Source organism: Leopardus geoffroyi, chromosome E1 (genome assembly GCF_018350155.1).
Source record: "Leopardus geoffroyi isolate Oge1 chromosome E1, O.geoffroyi_Oge1_pat1.0, whole genome shotgun sequence".
In the NCBI taxonomy this organism is placed as follows: domain Eukaryota; kingdom Metazoa; phylum Chordata; class Mammalia; order Carnivora; family Felidae; genus Leopardus; species Leopardus geoffroyi.
The window spans coordinates 44,785,494-44,805,817 of NC_059330.1; the positions used below are offsets into that span (position 1 = coordinate 44,785,494).

At 59.4% G+C, this 20,324-nt stretch overlaps 1 protein-coding gene across 6 annotated transcripts in view; it reads right to left on the minus strand.

The window, feature by feature from the left end:
* Positions 1–20,324, minus strand: part of WNT3 (Wnt family member 3) — a 47,512-nt gene continuing 27,188 nt past the window's right edge. For 2 of the 6 annotated variants that reach the window (XM_045489325.1, XM_045489324.1), the window contains exons 2-5: positions 10,553–10,794; positions 6,663–6,928; positions 5,489–5,964; positions 1–1,802 (exon numbers count right to left, since the gene is read on the minus strand). In XM_045489325.1, the coding sequence (XP_045345281.1) occupies positions 1,574–1,802; positions 5,489–5,964; positions 6,663–6,928; positions 10,553–10,794 (1,213 nt within the window). In that variant the 3' untranslated portion in view covers positions 1–1,573. Of the gene's footprint in view, positions 1,803–5,476; positions 5,965–6,662; positions 6,929–10,552; positions 10,795–20,324 lie in introns of all 6 variants that reach the window. The other 4 variants (XM_045489330.1, XM_045489329.1, XM_045489326.1 and 1 more) reach the window with 3 other exon arrangements.

A 20,324-nucleotide genomic window follows, 5' to 3' on the forward strand; every position in this document is an offset into this window, starting at 1 on the left:
TACGCCCCAGAAACATGACTTTATCACTTTTAATATAGAATACATAGATATGAAAAGACTGTTTTTGAAAATTTGTATCCATTCTGCTGAAATAATTCTCACATAAAGCAAGCATCATCTGGTTGACATGATTTAAAACTTCAGTCTAAGGTGAGGTGGGGAGGGGCATTTCAGACTCTCTGGAGAGGGGATGGGGTGTGGATCTTTATCAGGGCTCGTTGCCAGCGGATTCAAGAGGGCGGGCATGGCTTCTAGATGGTGGTGGCAAGCCTGCCTGGGCAAGCGGGAAGACCCCGGAACCTTAGGTCAGCGTGAGGCAGACCAGAGAGAGAAGGGAGAAAAGGAAGAAACGACTTTGTTCTGGACTATTCTTCCCGATTCTCCTTAAGACACAGCTGCATCGATTCATACTGTCCGATCCGCCTGCCTCCATCCTGCTAGCCTCCTTCAGGACGCGCCAGAGGACCAGCATAGAGCAAGGGGAACTCGGCCGTGAGAGGCTTTACCCGAGGGACCGAGTGACCGCTTGCCCCGCTTCGGACACCCAACCCTGATCCTTGGTAACTGCGCGGATGGGTGCGGTGTCCGCGTGCGGGCGAGGCCGGAGGGTGCGTGTTAAAGAACTCGGCGCTTCTGTTTACCCACACAGGCCAAAGAAAGGAAAGGAGGCCAGAAGACGTGTCTGCTTCAGAGAGGAGACGAAGGAGTGACTTTTAACCTCCCCCCCGCCCCCCCCCCCCCCACCGTCTACGAGTCGCCAAATTGGAACTTCGGGACCAGATCGCCACTCCCTGACCCTTTGTCTAACTTCTACCAAGGTGGCCTAGACTCCCAGCCACTCTACCTGGACTTGTTTTTGTGGAGAATCTGCCGGTGAGCCGGGCTGGGAGGGATTGAACGGCCCCGTCTAAAGGTACCACTTGTTGCTTTAGGAAGCTACTGGAGCTGCAGAAGGCCGGCCCCCTTGAAACATAACCTATTTACATCATCCTCTGAAAACCAACAAAAACAAAACAAGCAAAACAACCCCACCGTCCCGCGTTACTGGTGGAAACCGCAGAATGGGCAACAAGAGGGGGAGCGGCTCTGCCTGCCTCTTGTGCAGAACCGGGTTACAGAGAAAACGAGACAGAACACACAGCTGCTTTTCAAACAGCTTACCAGGCCACCCAGCGCTCCTGGTTCTTCAAAACTCAAAATCCTACTCCCACAATCGCCTTGGGCCTCCCTACCACTTTATCCTAGCTCAACCTATGGCTTTTGTCAGAATGTGGAAGGACATCAGATTTGCACAGGAGGAGACGGAGAAAAGGAGACTGCAGGGGTCTGTCCTACTTCGTAACTCCCACCTCACGGGCGTCTTGGCGCATCACCAGAAGGAGCGGTCTGGAAACAGAATCTTGCCTGTGCTGAAGTCTTCACCACCGGGCAGAGAGCTCACGGTAGCCCAGCCTGTTCTGTCGGAGTAGAATTTTTTTTTTTTTTCCATTTTTTATTTTCTTTAACATGTGCAAAGAGAAGCCTGGGGTCCGTTCCTATCAGACCCTAGAGAACTAAAGAGAAAGCCCCTTCTTTAAAAACCACACACCATCCAGAGCAGGGTGAGAGACTTAAGAGAGAGCGCGAGGGGGGCCTCCCCGTCAGCGGGCGGCTCGGGTCCAGGTAATTTACCGCACGGGCGTCTGGCAACAGTCCGGGTTCCTTGCTGTCTGGTGCTGAGGGCTGAGCCCGGCTCCAGGTCCTGCTTCCCATGGGACTTCGGTGAATCTGCCCAGCCACACGCTTCACCCGTTCCCACTGCCCTTTGGAAAACAAAGAGGAAGAATTAAGAGACGCGATGCCTTTCTCAGAGAAACCACCCTTTGGGGGGCTGAGATCCGAGGCTGATGACAGGCGATCTCGACGCTTCTCGACACTTCCCGTGTGCCCGGGGGCTAACGGGGGCACTTAAGTGGCTTTTCCATACCCCCTGCCCTCCTCTGCTTTTGGGGCTTGCCGCTGAGGAAGGGTGCGAGATTTAAACAGGAACGGTAGGGCTTTAGCCACCACCGATGTGGATCCAAATCCTACCTGCCCCACCTTCTAGCTGGGAGCTCAGGCAGCAGGGAGCCTGGGCGTGGGCAGCTGTCCTCTTGCAAGAATCTGCCCTGTGTAGGCCCCGGGGGAACCCTGCCAGTCTAGCCCCCCCCCCCCATTCCCACCGAGAGTGGACCCGTGCCCTGTGCTTCCCTGTTGCACCGATAGTTTGATGACGAGCCGTCCACACAGGAGCACGTCTATTTAATTAACTGCGAATAATTCCTTCTCAGGAGAGCACCAAAGTACACATCTTACTCATTTGTGTACTTCCATCTCATAAAGGATTTGAGCCCCAAAGCGCTTTCGTGGGCATCCCCGATCAACCCTCCACTCCTCAGGGAGCTGACGAGACCCAGGGAAGATTATTTTCCGGGGGCAGAAACCGAGGCTCAGCCAGATTAAAGGGACATGTCCAAGGTTTTGCAGCAAGTTAGTGACGGATCCAGCACTTGGGGCCAGGCAGGCCACCTGACTCTTGTCCAGAGACCTGTCCAGCTTACTGGGCTCACAACATCTGAATAACAAGGAATAAACCCGGTACTTGCCAAGGGAGGAAATGAGTGGTAAAGCATGAGACCCAGAAGCTACAAGCAATAGAGAAGATGTTTTCCCCACCCAGGGGGGCCCGGGAATCTCTGGCCTTCCTGTGGCCTTCCTGTGGTAGAAAGCCATTTGACTGGGGGCTCCACCAGCTGGTGGAGGGCACATGTCCCTGCCGGCCTGTCTTGAAAGTTCCCATCTTGCCCATGGCGTCAGTGTGGATGAAAAGACGGGAGAGATAACCAGGTCTCAGCCAATCTTGGGCCTGTGGCTTCTGATCAAGCAGCAGACTTGGGGTAAGTCGCTCTCGGAGGTCGGCTCTGCTTAGCCTGGGAATCTTTGCCACCTCCTTGGACCATGTGCCAGGCCCTGTGTATACAGCCGTATGACAACCCCGTGAGGGACTGGCTCTTGTCCCCAGTTCACAAACGGGGGAGCCAGGGCACAGAGAAGCTCAACAGCTCGTCCCAAATCACTCAACAAGTAGAGTATTTGTTCAAAGGGCACCACATTGGGAGAGAGTCCTCCACTCGTCCCAGAGCAAGGGCTCCAAAGTGAACGGAGAGGAAGGGCCTGGGGACCTGATCTACCTAGACGTGGCATCTGGAAAACGTGTCTACGTAGCACTTTTATAAGGTTGGAGAAAACACTATTCTTCAGAAATGGGAGAAAAGAGGGCTGAAGATGTACTGATACCTCTTAGGGTCAGTACTAACCCCAAGGGCGGAAGGCAGGGGATTTTCTGGAGCCTGAGGGTCAAGACACCTCCTTCTCTGCTTGGCAGATGGCTCTTCTTGGCTGCCCACCTGGAGGAGGGGACGTGCTGGGACGCAGCTGCGGGTCTGAACCAACGACCCCCTAGAGCCCCCTAGAGCCACTGATGGGACCTGGGCTGCTGCTGCTACGGCCTGTGCAGTTGCCACACACGAAGCTTCCTGGAGGCAGAGACCTGGGCTCAGTGTTCCGACCCCGGCAATGGGTAAGCCAGACAGATGTCCAGTGTGAGTGTTCTGAAATTCTGACTTCCCCAAAGCTCCCTCTCAGAATGGCCACGTCCTGCTTGATGGTGGGGACACCATGTTGCCTCTGGCCATAGTGGCCATGCTACAGTGGGCCTGTGAGCTCTTTCACGGTCGCTAACTCTTCTATCCTCGTGAGAAGCAAGAAATGAAACTTGGCCAGGTGATGACACCATCTCACCGCAGGAAGACACCCTCATGTCACGGCTCTCTGACGGCCTCTGTCCCTCTCTGTTAGTAGGAGATTCAGACAAACATACACCCCTGGTGGCTCATTTGAGCCTCACGACACTTCTGTTAGGCTCCCACCATCACTGTACAGATGGGGACACTGGGCTTTGGGGTTCCACGGCTGGTACATGATGGAGCTGGAGCCACCTCTGTCCTCTTTCCACTGGCCACACTGCACTTACTCAGACACCAAGAAACTACCACCAACTTCCAAGTGCCTCCCGCTGCCTTTCCGGGCTCCATCCCGGCCAGGTCGTAACCTGAGCTACACGGAGGGGCCTCGCACATGGGCTGAGTGAGTCCCCTTCAACCAGAGCTCTCCCCATGACCATGACCTGGGTTCCCCCAAGCCTCAGGGAGGCCCGGCCCCGCCCCCAGGCCCGCACAGCCTAGACGTGCGCCACCAGCTCTGAAGTGCCCTCTGGGGAATTGCATCACCTGGTGGGGTGCTCTTTCCTGCCCTGCCCCCGGGAGGGGGGTGAGGGGATGATCCAGGCAGGCAAGTTCTTTGCAGTGAACCAAGCACTGTCCCCAGTGTCCTTTCATTGGTCCCCCACAGCACCTCCGGGGAGGATGGCAGATAAGGAGGCAGCTCTGTAAAAACGCTCTGGTCTTGGTCCCCCCGGCTGGCAAGCGGTGGCAGCTGGACCAGGGCTCATGACTCTATAGACTAGGCTCCCTCTCAGGGCAGCGAAGAGGGAGAAGGGGCATAGTGGCCTCAGCCCTTCCACCTCCAAGACTCGAGGACCACCCTCCATCAGTCCTGAACTATGCTGGGGACCTATGGACACAGGGGCCTGGCACCTGCGTGTCTCCCACGCAGGCCACCTCTGGGAAGCTTGGGAACATAATCCACCAGCCTTTGATCCCTTGATTACTCACCACCATCACTCTGAACTTGAATCCCTCCTCCTCCCCATCCCCTTCCATAAACTCGCTCAGAGTGCCCCCGCCCCACCCAAGCTTTAGATCTGTCAGGATATGGGCTTACATACATCGCTTCCCCCCCACCCACCTCCTCCAGGTCGGTAGGATTTATGCTTGTGCAAAAACTTGCCCTCTCCGTTCAAGGTGGATGCAAAAATGACTCTGCCCCGGGGGAAAAGAGGATCTTTGGCCTGCTATGTCAAGTATTTTAACCCCCTTGTTTTACGGTAAGGAAACGGAGACCCACGAAAGCGGAAGAACAGGAAATTAGGGAGTTCCTGGAACAGGGCAACACTGGGACCAGAAGTCAGGTGTCCTGGCTTCCAACCCCAGTGTCCCTCCTCTGGCGCCACAGATGCTCGGCAATGACAGCCAGTGGCCACGCAAAAGTCTGACCTGGCTCATAAGTGACTAACTTGTACACAAATGTTAATCAATTGCTTGCCGCCTTGTGTGCACACTCTCGCTGTTATCTGTGCTTTGGGCAATCCGTGCAGGAAAGCGGTCCAAGGATCATTGCCACCGAAGCTTGGGAAATCCCGGCTTCCTAATTCGTCCCTGGAAACTTGTGTGCCTTGGGTGACTCAGGAATAGAAGCAGGCTGCTGGAGAAGAGGCGAGGGGCAAATCCAGTTCCCTGCCCCCTGCCCCCCTCCCCCCCTCCCCACCCCGCCACCCTACCTGGCTCCCTACTTGCAGGTGTGTACATCGTAGATGCGGATGCACTCCTGACAGCTCACGTAGCAGCACCAGTGGAAGATGCAGTGACATTTCTCCTTCCGCTTCTCCGTCCTCGTGTTGTGGCCGCGGCCACAGCAGAGCAGGTCGCAGCCATCGATGCCATGGGAGGTGACATTGCAAGTCCGGTCCCTGGTGCCAAAGGAGCCCGTCTCGGGGTTGGGCTCACAGAAGTTGGGGGAGTTCTCGTAGTAGACCAGGTCCCTCTCGGTGGGCGGCTTGAAGAGCGCGTACTTGGCGCGGAGGGTCTCCACCCAGCCGCGGGATTCGCGGTGCTTCTCCACCACCATCTCGGAGGCGCTGTCGTACTTGTCCTTGAGGAAGTCGCCGATGGCACGGAAGTCGGGCTGGGCCCACCAGCAGGTCTTGACCTCGCAGCTGCCTGACAGCCCGTGGCACTTGCACTTGAGGTGCATGTGGTCCAGGATGGTCTGGGGAAGAGGAGTGGCAGCTGGCCCCCGGAACGACCCCACCTGGGAGTACACCTAGGCCCTCCCACTGTGCCCCCGCCCACCCCCATCCCTGGAGCCTTCTCCGAGCCTACTGGGTGCCGGGAAGACAACGGATTGGGGACCGAGGTGCGGACCTAAAAACGATGACCATCGTCTCCCTCCCCTTCACAGCCCAAGCATTGGCAGAAATCGCAGCCATATTTCAAAGCTGCAGGAAATAGGGATTGCGATCCCCGTTTAACAGATGGGGAAACTGAGGCTGGGAGCGTAAGTGACTCGCCCTAGGTCAAACCACCAGAGGAAGGGGTGGAGGTTGAACTCAAAGCCAAGCCCACCGGTCTTCACAGCCCTGCACAGGCTGCCCAAGTGCACTGGATGGGCTGGCGGGTACCTGCGCCACGGGGCCACCACACTCCCGAGTTGACGCACCCCCGGGGAAGGTGGGCGGGCGGGCGCGCAGGGGAACAGCCCAAGGAGAACGGAGGGTGATTGTGGGGCGTGGTGGGGGGGGGGTGGTGACAGGCTCCACCAGGGGAAAGAGGAGAGCAGGGAGCCCGCATGTACAAGAAGCACCAGAAGGGTAGGGTGGGGCAGGGGTGGGGCCAGCCGGGAGGGGCAGGCACAGGGTCCGAAAAGGGGTACCGGGCAGGGTCGGGGCGAGGGCGGCCGCAGCTCACCGTGCGGCCCGCCTCGTTGTTGTGCTTGTTCATGGCCGAGCGCGCGTCCGGCCTGTTCTCGCGCGCGTCCGCGAACTCCCGGGACACGAGCACCCCGAAGTCGGCGTCCTCGCTGCAGCCGCCCCACTTCCAGCCCTCGCCTGGCGGCCCCTTGTGATGCGAGTCGCAGCCGCAGATGGTGGAGGTGCCCTCGGCACAGGAGCGCGTGACGGCGAAGGCCACGCCGGCAGAGGCGATGGCGTGCACGAAGGCCGACTCGCGGGTGGCTGCGGGGAGGGCATTGCTCAGGCCGGGTCCCGGGGGGCAGCCTCTCTGCCTCGACCTCCCCAGTCGGGAAGAAGGCCCCGAGGACAGAGGGAGGAACCTAGGTGCCCTTCCGACCCCCTTTGACTGGCCCAGTCTCTGAGGTACCCCCACTTTACAGATGAGCAAACTGAGGCCCAGGGCAGTAACTGATCAACTCGGGGCCTCAACACCTGCTACAGGGCCAAGCCGAGGCTGTTAAAAACAGCGGTGGGTACTATAGCTCTGGCAGGTTGCTGAAGAGATAAAGTAGTCCTGCTCTGGCCTAGCCCCAGGCCCCCTGCCTTGCATCTGCCCAAATTCCAGAGACCACAGCACACGCCTGAGCCCCCCTCCCCCCCCCCCCCCCCACTCCTGAGAGAGCCTGAGGTCTGCGGGCGGGCAGCCTGGGAACCCACCACCTAAACGTAGTCAGGATGCCCTTGGGCAGACCCTGTCCTTTTCTGAGCCTCAGTTACCCTCTCTGTAAAACGGGTATAAGTTCCCTCTGTCACCAGACTTCCTGACCAGGACGGCAGTGACCTGCATCCCGAGCCCTCTGCCCGCCACCACCAGGAGGATCAGAAAACAAAGCAGTTCCCTTGGTTCCGCCCCAGGGTCCCGTGAAGGGAAAGGAGAAATTCTTAGGGGTGTCCCCCTAGCCTCCTTATCCTGATAACCACCTTTGAGCTCTCAGTATGCACCAGATTCTGCCCTTCGTGTGCGTTAGCTCATTTAATCCTCTTAACCACGAGGCAGAAAGTCTTAACATAGGCCTGTTTTATAGATGCAGACATTGACGACCACGGGGCGAAGGCCTGGGAGACGACAGTCCAACTCTCTCTCTCCCCGCGGGCGAGGCACCCAGAACCGGAGGTGACCTGCCCAAGGCCACGCGGGCCGGCTTAGGAGCCAGGCTCGCGTCCTGAGTGCGGAGGGAGATCGCGCCCGCCCCCCGCACACAAGCGGGGAGCCTGGTGGCCTCATGGGCCACCTGCAGAGGAGCCGCCCGTCCCGCTTCCACGGACCGCCCCGCCGGCGCAGCGAACCCGCGCAGCCCAGGCGGACCGCGGCCGCGAGCCACCAAGGCCGGGGGCCCGAGCCCCGCCGCCCCGCTCTCCGCGCCCCCCCCCGTTCCAGCCCCCGCCCTCCCCCCCCCGGGCGGCCCGGGGACGGCGGCGCCGAGGACCCAGCGCCTCGCTTCCGGCCGGACCCGCGGCCTCTCGCGGCGGCGGCGGCGGCGGCGGCGCCCGGGCCCCGGGCCGCGCTCGGTTCCCAGCCCCGGGGACGCGGGGGCGGCGGGGGCGGGGCGGGGATTAGCCTGGGAGCGGCGCTGACAGCCCCGCTGTGCCGGTCCCCGTCCGGCGGGGCCCGCTGGGCCGCTCAATCCGCCTTTGTTCGCGCGGTGTCACACCGCATTACCCGCATAATGCGGCCGCCGGGCCCGGGCCGCCGGGCCGGCCGCCACCGCGTAGCAACGGGCGGCTCCCGCGGCCGGGCCGCGCCCCCGGCCCCGGCGCCGGCCCGCGAAATCCCCATTGAAGCGGCGCCCCCCGCCCCCGCGCCGCGCCGAATGGCCAGAGGGCGTGTGAATGGCGCGGCGGCCGCAGCGGGCGCGGGGCCGGGCCGCGCGGTGGGGGGCGGCGCTCGGGCCCCTTTCAAGCCGCCTAAGCCCCTCCGGGCCGCCCGCGCCGCCCCGCCCGAGGAACGCGATCCCCGGCTCGCCCGCGCCCCGCCGTCGCGGCCCCGTCGCCTTCCGGCCGCCGACCCCCGCGGCCCCCGCCCCACGGGCGCGCGGTGCGAGTCCCCGGGCCGGCCAACCCGTGGGGAGTGGGCCTCGGCCTCCGCGGAAGAGGCGCGCCCCGGGGACCGGGCCCTGCCACCCTGGCTCTCCAAGCGGGAAGGTGGTAGAAATTAACTCTTGGCGGCCCACACGGCTTGGGGGCTGGCCAAGGGCCGCGCGCCAGCGTGGAGCCCAGGGCAGGGTTCGAACCCGGCTCACGGCCCGGGCTCTGGGCGCCAGCGCGTGCGTGGGCCCTTTTCCCAGACGCTCCTCGGCTTCATCAAATTCCTAGAGTTTCGGGCAAGTTACCCAGCTCCCAGCCCCGGCCCAACACAAAACTGCCCTCTTGCAATTTAGGATGATGAAGGGGCAGGTACCAGAACCCACAATGGCGATTTAAAACGTTAAACACGGACGTGAATGGGGAATAAGCTCAAAGGGCCCGATTTTCATTGCCAAATGTCCCAAGAGGGTCAAAGCAATCAGAAGGCGAGTGTTGCTTTTGGGGAGCGCGTCTAGACGCCAGGCTGTTTGATTAAGCGCTCCCTGGCCCGAGGTGGGGCACCGGAAGGCGGTGAGACTGACACACCGGCAAGATCAGGTTTGAAATGCAAACCGCCGCCACTTGGCCCCAATTAGAGGCCAAACCTTTTATGTAAACAAGGAATAATTAGCTTTGGTAATAGAAGCGTAAACAGAACCATCATCCATTGATTCGCTAATTGCCCTTCTGTCCCTTGACAATGGCCTGTAGGTCAGAGCGACTCGGCACACTTGAGACACAGGTAAAGGGGGCACGACACACTCAATGTAGGAGTCCGTCCCCCCACTTGCCACCCACCCCCTGTCAGATCCACCTGGCTCTCAGATCCCTTTTCCTTCTGGCTATGAATACAGTTTTGTAGGAGGGAGGGCCAGGCTCACCAATTTGGGTGGCAAAGCCCTGGTGGTGGTCGGGAGGGTTCAAGTTGCTACAGGGGCGGGGGTGGGGGCAGAGGGGGGAAGCGGTGGCTCCTTGGAGGCCAGCTGGGGTCACTACATTCCTGGACACTGCAGTTCCTCAGAGTTGCCCATCTTCAGCCCAGAACTCACAGCCTCAAAGTCCCTTTCTTGGGAGCAGTTGCCCCCCTACCACTCGCTCTCTTTTGGTCATGTTTGAAGTCAAGTTGGGTGAACCCCATTCATTTCAGGTACAGCGGGTTAGACTCCTGGGTGGCAGGAGGGCTGGAAAGTTACCGGGACACCAGCACGCCCAGTAGCCCCTCCACAGTCCTTGGGCACGTCCAGCTTGCAGGGCACATGGCGATCAGAGGGATCTTCTCCCTGAAACCTTGGGGGCAATGCAATGCCACCAGCTCCAGGCAGTTTCCTCAACTCCAGAATTTTCTAGAAGGGAGGAACCTAGAGGTGGTGATGCCCTCATCCCACCCAAAAGCTAGATTTGCATAGCACTGAACACAGTGTTGGGAAAATGTCGCAAGTGTCCACATCAAGGCCTGCCCCCTCCACTGTGCAGCCGGGAGCGGGGAGGAAGGCCATGGCCACCTCTTCTGCCCTAGGATCTCAGGAGACAGAGCATCTCCAGGCTGCTCAACCTCCAGTGGCACCTGGGAAGGTGTGGCAGCCAAGGTGACCCAACTGGATCCATCCAGAGAGGGAGCCCGCCCACTCCTGTGGAGGCTGTGGGCCGTGACCGGCTTTATGGCCCTCTCCTGGGGACCCTGGGATGGGAACTGAGGCCTGCTGAGGTGGAAGGCTCGCGTGTCCTCATGCCCTCCCCCAATCTAGCCCCTCACCCACCTCTTACTCAGCCCAGAGACAGTACCTTTGTCTAGGACGGGCCCGAAGATGGCCAGGCTGTCGTCTATGGTGGTGCAGTTCCAGCGGCGGCCCCGGAACTGGTGCTGGCACTCCTGGATGCCCAGCTTCACGCCTTCGGCCACGCTGGGCATGATCTCGATGTAATTTCGGCAAAAGCGCAGCTGCTTGGGGACCAGGCCTGGGATGGAGCCGCAGAGCAGGGGCTGCGAGCCCAGCGAGGTGTACTGCTGGCCCAGGGCCAGGGACCTGCAGGCAGACAGAGGGCAGTGGCATTGCCGGCACAGGGCACACGGAACATCATGGGCATTGTGTCTTCCTCATGAGCCCTCTGGGGGCAGGTGGAGCAATGGAGGGCCCGTCAGCCCGAACCCATGGCCTTGAGAAACGTGGTACCTGAATGCGCTGTCTTGACCTCAAGAATACGCCATCCCTTGAAGGGCAGAGCTCTGACCCAGACCAAGTCAGCCCTCTGATGTGGGCATATCTGACGTGAGCACAGTGACCAGTAGGAACCTCTTGTGGGGGCCCTGGGGGGCAATGCAATACCATGAAAAGAAGCCTGGACTGGAAAAATCCTATTGAGAGCCCAGGTTAAGTCCCTCCTAGGCTCTGGGCCAGTTGCCCTGACGGGCATTGAAGCAGTTGGGCTGGACAAGCTTCTAGGGAGTCTAAGTTTCTAGAGCCACATAGAGACTCCTATGACCCATGGGAAATAACCCATACCCAAGTCAAGGATGCTGGCAGGAGCTGGCCTGACCCCAGTCCCAACTCAGCTAAAGCAGAGAAGCCCCGGTCCCAGTGGGGAACTTGTACATGCATGTGTGTCTGAGATTTGCACACACACACACACACACACACACACACACACACTGCCCACGGCAGTGCCCCTCCCCAGGATACTGCCTGCCCAGCCCAAAGCATCCCAGTGTCTCCCCAGGGAACTGATGGCTTCTACCAGGTCCTCTGTCCTTTGTCCACCAGGGCCTCCAGGACCATCTTGGCAGCTTCCTCGAAGTTTCTAGAGTGCCATCTTCCCTCTCACCAGCAATTGGAACTTGGCTTTGTTGCACGACAAGTTTAGCTCAGTGTCAGGAGGGAGAAGATGTCAGAGCATACTCTCCCAGCCAACACTCACGACCTTACTCAAGTCACCTCACCTTTTAACCTTCACATCTCAAGCCATATCCGGTCAGACCCTCAGATTTTATTGAGTCAACAGAAAGAAAGGTCTTGGGGGAAGCCAGGGAAGGAGGAACAAGAGTTTAAAAAAACTAGAAAAATCAAGGTGCTGCTCTTCCACTCTCTCCCCCAGCACAGGAAGAGCAGGGATGACATTTTGTGGGAAAGACCGAGAAAATGATCTGTGGGTCTCAGTGGACCTCAAGGCCAGTCGCAATCAGCCCTGTGGTCAGGACAGTGTGAGCTGGAAGAAGGGTTGCATGGGGGCCCTTTACATCCAGCACCGACCCCAGCAAGGCTCCAGTCTGACAGTGACCTTGGTCAAGTCTCCCACACAAAGTGATGACAGAAACCTTGGGAAGAGGGTCCAGAAGACCCCAGATTCAGATCAGGGGGAAAAAAAAAAAAAAAAACCATGCAAAAGCTTCCTGGACTAGACACAGGGCTGAACCAAATGTCTGCCATTCATCAGCTCTTACTACGTGCTTCATTTCTGATCAGTTCTCCAGGGTGGCGACGAAGAAGCGGGGGTTTAGGAAGGAAGTCAGCTTGCTCAAGGCTTTTTGGTGCCAGGTCTGCGACAGAGCAGGGCATGCTCCCCGAGCTGAGTCTTCCCCTTGGGTTTGCTTCACTGAATCCTCAGAGCAGCTATGTGACACAGAAGGGGGCATTACAGAAGCCCTGTTTCCAGATGGTGTAGACTTGTGTACTGAGTAACCAGCCCAGCCGGCAGAGCTGCTAAGAAGTTGCTCATCGGACCCCAAGACATCTGGCTCCAGAGCCTGTGGGGCAAACCACTGTGCCACCTGTCTTCTGGGCTATGCCTGCTTGGGTCCTGAAGGAGGCAGGACTAGCCCATCTGTGGCCTGAGCCACACCACCGTTCCCACACCCGAGTGAGATAGAGCGGGTCGGCCCAGAGCCCCCGGATGGGCACATGGCACCCGGCACCCAATGGAGCCCTGTTCTGCCCCTGCCCCGCTTCCAGTTATAAACAGGTTATCATGATAACCGTGATATTCAAATATCTGTCGCTGATTATATGCTGGGCCAGTTCTAAGCGCTCGTGTCTCTTACCTTACGTAATCCTTGTAGCAAGTCTATGAGATAGGAACTTCATTATCATCGTTATTGTCCCATTTCCTAGATGAGGAAAACTGAGGCCCGGAAGCCAAGTAACCTGTCCAAGTCTGCAGGAAGGCCAAGTGTCAGCGTTGAGCCTCCCTCCCAGTTCGGGCTGCCTCCCCACCCGCTTTTAGCCAGGACCTCCAGCCCAGCCCCACCAGCCGGCCGGACAGCACTGTCCTCATGGAGTGGGAACCCGAGCCCGGGGTTGGGGGTAGATAGTCAGCACGGGAGCGAGGCTCCCCTGGGAAGAAGCTCAGGCCTTTCCCACTCCCTCCTTGGACATTTAGGACCCGAAGCCCCATATGAGGAGGACAGTCGGAGACAAGAGCTGAGCCCCGTGGGGAACCTGCCACCCCACCTGGGTTTGGTCCTGAGTGTGGTGCCATGAAAACCCCTCTCCAGGGGTGTGGTGCTAAGTCCTTGCCCCCTCCCCACGCCTGTGCCAGTGCGGCACGGGAAGACCTGGGCCCCCTTCCCAGCCTCAGCGTCCTTCCCCTTTGGCCAGGGCCAGTCTCCCCGGGGCCCCCACCACGGGCCCCCGTCCACGCCTGTGTCTGGAGGTGTGGACCGCCCCTGTGGTGGCCGGTGGCCGCGCTTGCCGTCAGCTCGGCCTCCTGCCCCCACGGCACACACTCTTCTCACGGCCGGTCTGTCCCACAGTCACTTCTGGCACCGGGGACCCTGTCCCACGGCACCTCCCCCACTTATTGGTCTGCTCACCAGCCAAGGCCCCAAGGCCCCCAACGCTCCAGCCTCTTTTTGCCCAGCGATGAAAGTTGGGCCGAGCCGGAATTCAACCCTGGGTTTGTCTGGCTCCAAGCGTGACACCCTCTGAAAACAACTCCCTGCCTCAGAGACGAGACCTTTCCCCTTTCCCGCCAAACCCTGGCCCCTCCCTGCTGCCCGGGGGCCAACCAGCTATTCACCCCAGTGCTGTTTCCTAACTACGGATGTCAATTTCCTTAACCTTGCCGTGCCTCAGTTTCTCCACCTGTAACATAGACGTAAGAGGAATAAATGATGGTCGTGCAGTTACCGTGGCGGGGGGTGACCCAAGCACTCTGTCCCTGCCCTGTCAGCACCCTCAGCCTCCTGCCCTCCATCTCTGACTTGATAGAACACATCAGAATTTTCAGAACCCCTTCCCATCCATCGCTGGGAAGGATGCCTGGGCTCAGAGCAGCTCAGTGCTAACCGGGGTGGCTGGACAGACACCTGGGATCTGGCTGAGTGTTAAAGGCACCCAAAGGGCAAGGGCACAGAGACGTTTCCAGGGTGCTCCTTGCCAGGGTTCCAGCTCAGATCTGGATATCCCGCTGGCAGTGAGCAAGGCCCTCTGGGGATGGGGGCGACGGGCCAGCAATGGGGCTGACGAGGCCTCGGCCTTGGGACTGACTTCTGCAGGATGGCTGCCGTCCCCTAGACATGGCCTGGCACCACCCCCCACCGAGCGTCCTACCCGCACAGGGCTCAGGTCTGAACCTCTGCCGCCACGGATGCGTCAGTTCAACTCACAGCTCCTCGTCCCCCATTAGGAGGTACACATTCCCCTGGAGGGGGCCGGGGGGGGGTGGCGTGCCACGCAGCAAGCCTCATTCTCCCTAGTTCTTCCTACCCGAGTGCAAGCGGCTCCGGGTGCTTTGCCGGGCAGCCTCCCACATCGCGCCTCTGCTGGGGCTGAGGCCTCCGCCCGGAGTGCCCGTCCCCTGCCAAGCTGCTGGCGAGCACCTTACCCATCCTTCAACGCATGCGTCTTGGGTCACCTCCTTTCTAAAGACTTTCGGGGGCTCCCAGGTGAAGGTAACCTCTCCCGCCTCTGTGTCTTTACTGTACTTTATTCCTATCTTATCACAAAGCCCTGGACTCATTTGTTTCCAGTTCGATCTGCGTTGGGAGTAAGAGTTCCCCAGGGAGAGAGGTTGTGTCTTCTCCCATCTCTCCAACACCTCGGCCTGTGACACACACACACACACACACACACACGAGCACACTTGGTCTACTGAAAGTCCAGGCCACACGATGGGTAGTTGCTAATTCTCAAGGGAAGGATTGAAGGAGCCACTCCTTCCCCCAAAGGCCAGTCTGATGTCCTTTTCTTGTAGTGTTTTGGCCTTACTCCCCAGGAATCCAGGCATCCGGAGGTCTCGCCTCCACACAGGACAAGACTCCTCGGTTCCGCTGAGGAAGTTCCTATGGTTAGGACCTGCGGGCAACAGCCAGGCTCCCAAGGGAGGTAGGGACCCGCCTGGCATTGGCAGCTGGTGAGGGGGAGGGCGGAGGGCACTGCCGGGCCTTCCCAGCTGGGCGGGGGCTATTTATACCCAGCTCCTGGCCTTGCCCTGCCCGAGGGCCCTGCCACCCTCCCCTGAGGACAGCTCGTCCTCCACCCCAACCACCCACCGCCCAGCTGGGCCGAGGACAGACACGGGCAGCCGGGCAGACGGGCACATAGCAGGTGCCAGCATGCAACAGGCTGCTCGTGGGGCCCTCGACGTTGACCTCTCGGGGGAATTCCCTGTCCAAATAGGCTGGCCTTGAATATGTGCACTGCCTTATCCGACTGCCACCGCACCCTGGTTCTCTCCTCTCCCCGACGACACCTCCCATCTCCAGAGGCCCGAAGGCGGGCCTGTGGGGAGGGCTAGGGCAGAGATAAAACTTGTAACCGAAGAACGCAGGTCGGCCTGGATGCTGACTTGACTTACGCGCCACGGTGACACTCACAAGTGCTCTGCACAGGGAGCGTGTCCCGTCTGGTGTTGCTGGCATCGTCGGCCCCCGGATTCTCACATCCACCCATCATGCCCCCCCCCACTTCGGGCCGACTGTCTGCAGCAGGGGGGTACAGGACGTGCCGTCCCTGCTCTGCTTTCCTTTTAAGGCTCCGTTAGGGCTGGAGCCCTGCACCCAACCTCCGCCGCACCCAAACTTGTTTATAGTTTTTACCTTGCCCCCCCCCCGCCACCACCAACATAATAGGGTTTTAGAGACGGGAGGGGCCTCAGGGGTCACAGTGTCCGTGTTTCGTATTTGTTAGCTGTTTCTCTTTCCGAGTGGAGTCGCACACAGCCTTCCCCCCTACTCCGCTCTACATAAAACAGATCAAAAAGAGGGGCCCGTGCTTCAAAAAGCGAAACGTAGAATCACCACGCAATCCAGAAGTGCCACTCCTAGATACGTGCCCAAGAGAATTGAAAGCAAGAACACAGGCACGCGTATATCAGCCTCACGGCAGCGCGACGGGTGGGCACCCCGAGTGTCGGTCAGATGAACGGACGACGAAATGTGGCGTGTCCACAAGGTGGAATATTGTTCAGCCACAGAAAGGAATGAAGTTCCGGCACCTGCTACAACATGGATGAACCTGCTCAACATGATGCCAAGTGAAAAAAGCGAGCCACCAAAGGACGAATGTTGTACGCGAGGAACCTAGAGTAGGCAAATTCCTAGTGACAGAAAGGAGAGTAGAGGTTACCAGAGGCCGGCAAGCGGGAGGGAAGTTATTGCTTAATGAGTATAGTTTCTGCCCCCACCAACAGCCCCTCTGCAGGATGAAACCGGAGAACCGCTGGTCTAGTCCAATCCCTTCCTTCTCTAGTTGGGAAGACGGAGGCCCAGAGAAGGTCTGTCATTTTCCCAAGTCACACAGTGACCTATGGGTGGGGCTGTGGAAGATGGGGAGGGGCACAGCCCAAGGAACGTCTCCCCTTCTGCTCCCCCCTGTCTCAGGGCAAGCTCCATGGGGACGCCTGCCGCCTGCCCTAGTCGTGTCTTTCTTGGAGTCCTCAAGCCTAGCTATCTCTGCCAGCCCCAGGCAGGGCACCTGACACGGGTGCTGAGAGGGAAGGAAGGAGACAGAACGGGGACGGAGTCAGAAGCCACTTGCTCTGCGGTCACCTGTCTCTCTCTCTCTCCTCCAGAGTGACCACCATGTTTCAGGAAACCCTACAATAACCCAGGGCTCGGTGCTCCGCCTGCTGGCCCCCTGGGCAGTACTGGATAGGTGCCCTCTCCGCTCCTGGGTCCAGTGGGGCCCCACCCTGGCCTGGGACAAGACGGAAACTCCCAGAAGGAGAAGGAAAGGTTTGAAAATGGGCAGGAAGTAAAGAGCCGAGTGTTGGTTTGGGAACTCAAGGCTACTACCTTTCCATTTAGGTCAAGAGGCCCTTCGGGGCTGGCAGACGGCACGAGGGGAGCCTGACAAGTTCAGTGGCATGTAGCAGGTGGGGCAGGGCAGGGGCAGGGCCTGGGGAGCCCTGATGCACCTGACTCCTGCAACCACACGGCAAGGTAACCACTGTTCCTGATGTTGAGAGGCCTCCGGTGACTCACCGGGCGACTTAGCAGGGAGCTCGTGACAGAGCAAGAGAGACCTACCTCAAGATTCACGAGGCTCGTCTCTCCTTGCCCAGCCACTGGTCCTCCCTGGAGCATGTGCGAGCCCCGTGGGTGCTGAGCACTAACTCAACGCTGCACCCATCTCAGTGCGGGCCAAGGATGGGGAGTCGCTTCTGAGTCCCAAGGGGCTCCCGTGCTCCCGTGATCCACAGAGCAGGCCTAGAGACACCCCGGCGAAGCCTCTGCTCAAAGCTGGGAGATCTCCCTGGACCTCAGGTCATTCACTCAGGAGGCATGAGTGGGCTGTATGGGTCTCATGAGTCTCCAGCAGGCTAAGTAGCACCCTTGTTTGGATGCAGGAAGGGAAGGGATGGGGAGGGTGGAAAGGGTCCGTGCACTGAGCTGGGACCCAGAGGCCAGAGAGGAACCAGTGAAGGAGCAACTGTCAGAGCTTCTGAGCCCGTGGGGGGTGGGGGTGGGGGGTGCCAAGCCTCCGGCCGGGCTTCCCATCTTGATTTAGTCCCAGCCATCCAGACGAGGGCCCGGGCCCCACGAGGGCAGTAAACCTGCGGAGTGAATGGAGGTGCCTGCCCTTGGGAGAGCAGGTGAAAGCCTTCCTTTGGTAAACAAATTCATCCCCCACCTATTCACTCCACACACATTTGAGTCATGACTTGGAATCGGGCGGAGTGCCAGGTACTGGGGGCGTGAAGCTGCGTTAACACCACACCCACGGAGCACCCAGGCCAGGAGGCGTGTGTCAGTCACGAAGAAGCCACGGCATTCTTCCAGCAACTACTATTCTAGGTGCCACGGGTGCCACGAACAAGGGACAGAGGGTCCCGGGGCCCTTGTAGCTTACAACCCGAGGAACCACCAGGCCAGAGAGGCCTCGGTAGGTAGGAGCCGAGGCATCCAGGAAGGCAGAGGCGAGAGGGTCCTAGCCAGTGGCGATCACGAAGGCATGGCCGGGGCTCCCCCCGGGAGGAGCTGGGGGGGGACAGGAAGGAGCCCCAGGCACGGGGTGGGAGAGGGAACCGCAGCTGTCCCACCCCAGCTGGAGCCCAGAAACCATCCAAAGGAGCAGGAGGGGAAAGGGGCCTTGGGTACCAAGCTTAACCCAGGCAACCTGGGCGGCACTGGAGGCTCCCGAATGAGGCTTTGGAATATTAATCTAGAAGACAAAGTCTAACTGCAAAATGGGCCCCGAAGGGTGGGGTCTAGTGACCCAGGGCTGGGAAAGGGAGGCTGGGGTGACATTTGTGCTAAAGAGAGTCTCAGACTTGGCTGCACGTTACGACCTCTGAGGGGCAAGATTTCCCTGGCCCGGGTGAACCCACTGTGCGGCTGGGCATCACCCATCCTTGTTAGTGGGGCCTGTGGCAGTGGGGCTCAGGGCGGAGGCATTAGGAGCGGAGAGGAAGCAGCGGCCATGGAAACCAGAGGAAGGAAGAGAGCACGACCAAGGTTCTGAGCCAGGATGATCAGGGAGACGGAGATGATGTCAACGGAGAAAGGGAACTTAAGAGGTGGAGCAGGTTTGGGAACAAAGATAAATCGCCTGGGGGGCCGAGGAGACCTCCAGGCACCCGTGTCCAGACAGGGCTGGAAAAAGAGCCTGGCAATTCAGATTTGGGAATCTGTGCTGGGGCTAGGACAGCTGGATGACACCTGAGGCCTTGTCCCCCGCCCAGGAGGCACACGGTAAAGGGTGAGATGAGCAGGGAGCCACGTGGTGTGGGTGCTGGATGCCACGGGCCAAGGCAGGAGCCCCAGGGGTGCCTCGAGGCATGCAGGGCCGTCCGGGAGGGGGGCCGGGACCTCACAGCAGACGGACTCACGCTGCAGGCTGAGAAATGGGGTGGGCTCGCCCAAACCCCCACAGGAGCCGGGTTGGTTGGGCCTCGCTCAGCCAACGCCTGCACCAAGTGCCCACATCTGGCTTCTGTTTCCCCGTATTTCTGATGAGGTCCCCGTGGAGGCACGGCCAGCATACTTGGGCAGAGCGAGTCACCACACCCTGCCTTTGCTCTGGTCTTTCCCTCTTTCACTTCGGTCCTCACCCTCCTCCCTGGGTGAGAGCTCTGAACACGCACTAGGCCATCAGCCCACAGCCTTGTCCTCCTGCGGGGCCCCTCTCTGTGCAGGTGGGAGGCACCTCCCAGCCCGACCCTTCTCCTCCCTGGGAGGAGCCCTTCCGTCTCACCCTGGGACGCAGGTTTTCGGCCTTTCCCTCAGGTTGGCTTGGCTGAAATCTGTGCCGCTGGACTTTGGGCAGCCTTTTCTGGACCTATCACCCTATACTGCGTGCCCAAAGTCACCATGAGTGTGGCAGGAACGGGAAGATGGGAGACTGGGGGTGCATGTGAGGGAGAGGGGGTATTCCGGGCCAGCTGTCCACACCGCCATGGATGATAAACTCACACATTCCCCCCAACCAAAGCAAAAAGCCATCCTCTCCCATTGGGCAGCCATGGGGACTCGCCACTGGAGCCTGAAAAGAACTTTCATATCTTCCTTCCTCTCCCTAAACTCTCCAACACGACTTGCTGGCCTTAGTGGCCAAGTGGTCACTTCTACATTCTGTGAGTGACTTTGACAACTTCCCTCTGCCTGCCACCCGCTAGAGGTCCCCTTGTAGGGCCAAGTGGGGCCCTCTGAGGAGGTGAATGAACTAAGACCACCTGAGGGCCCAGAGGGGCCACAGCTCTGGGCAACTGTGGGAGGAAGAGAAGGGGGGCGGTGGACACACTGAGTCCCAGTCAGAGGGAGGGGCGGAGGGGCTGGCCCTGCACTCCATCCGCTCAGTCCTGTCCCAGTCCCAGGAGCCCTGTAGGGTGTTTCTCTGGGGAGAAGAGGGAGGGAGGGGTGGGGAGGGCGGGCCAGCCTCAGCTGGAATGTTACAGCTTCTGTTCTCCAAAGCAGCTCCCAGAGCGCCTGGCCTGCGGCTCCCGGCTGATCTGATAAGATGTGACAAGGCGGCCTGAAAAATGTTGAAACCTGTAAAATGTTTAAACCTGTTTTTTGTTGTGTTGTGAGCGTGAGGGTTGTTTTTTTTTTTTTTTTTTTTTTTTTTTTTTTTTTTTTTTTTTTCCTCTCAATTTCATAGGAAAGTGGAGTTGATCAGAGTGG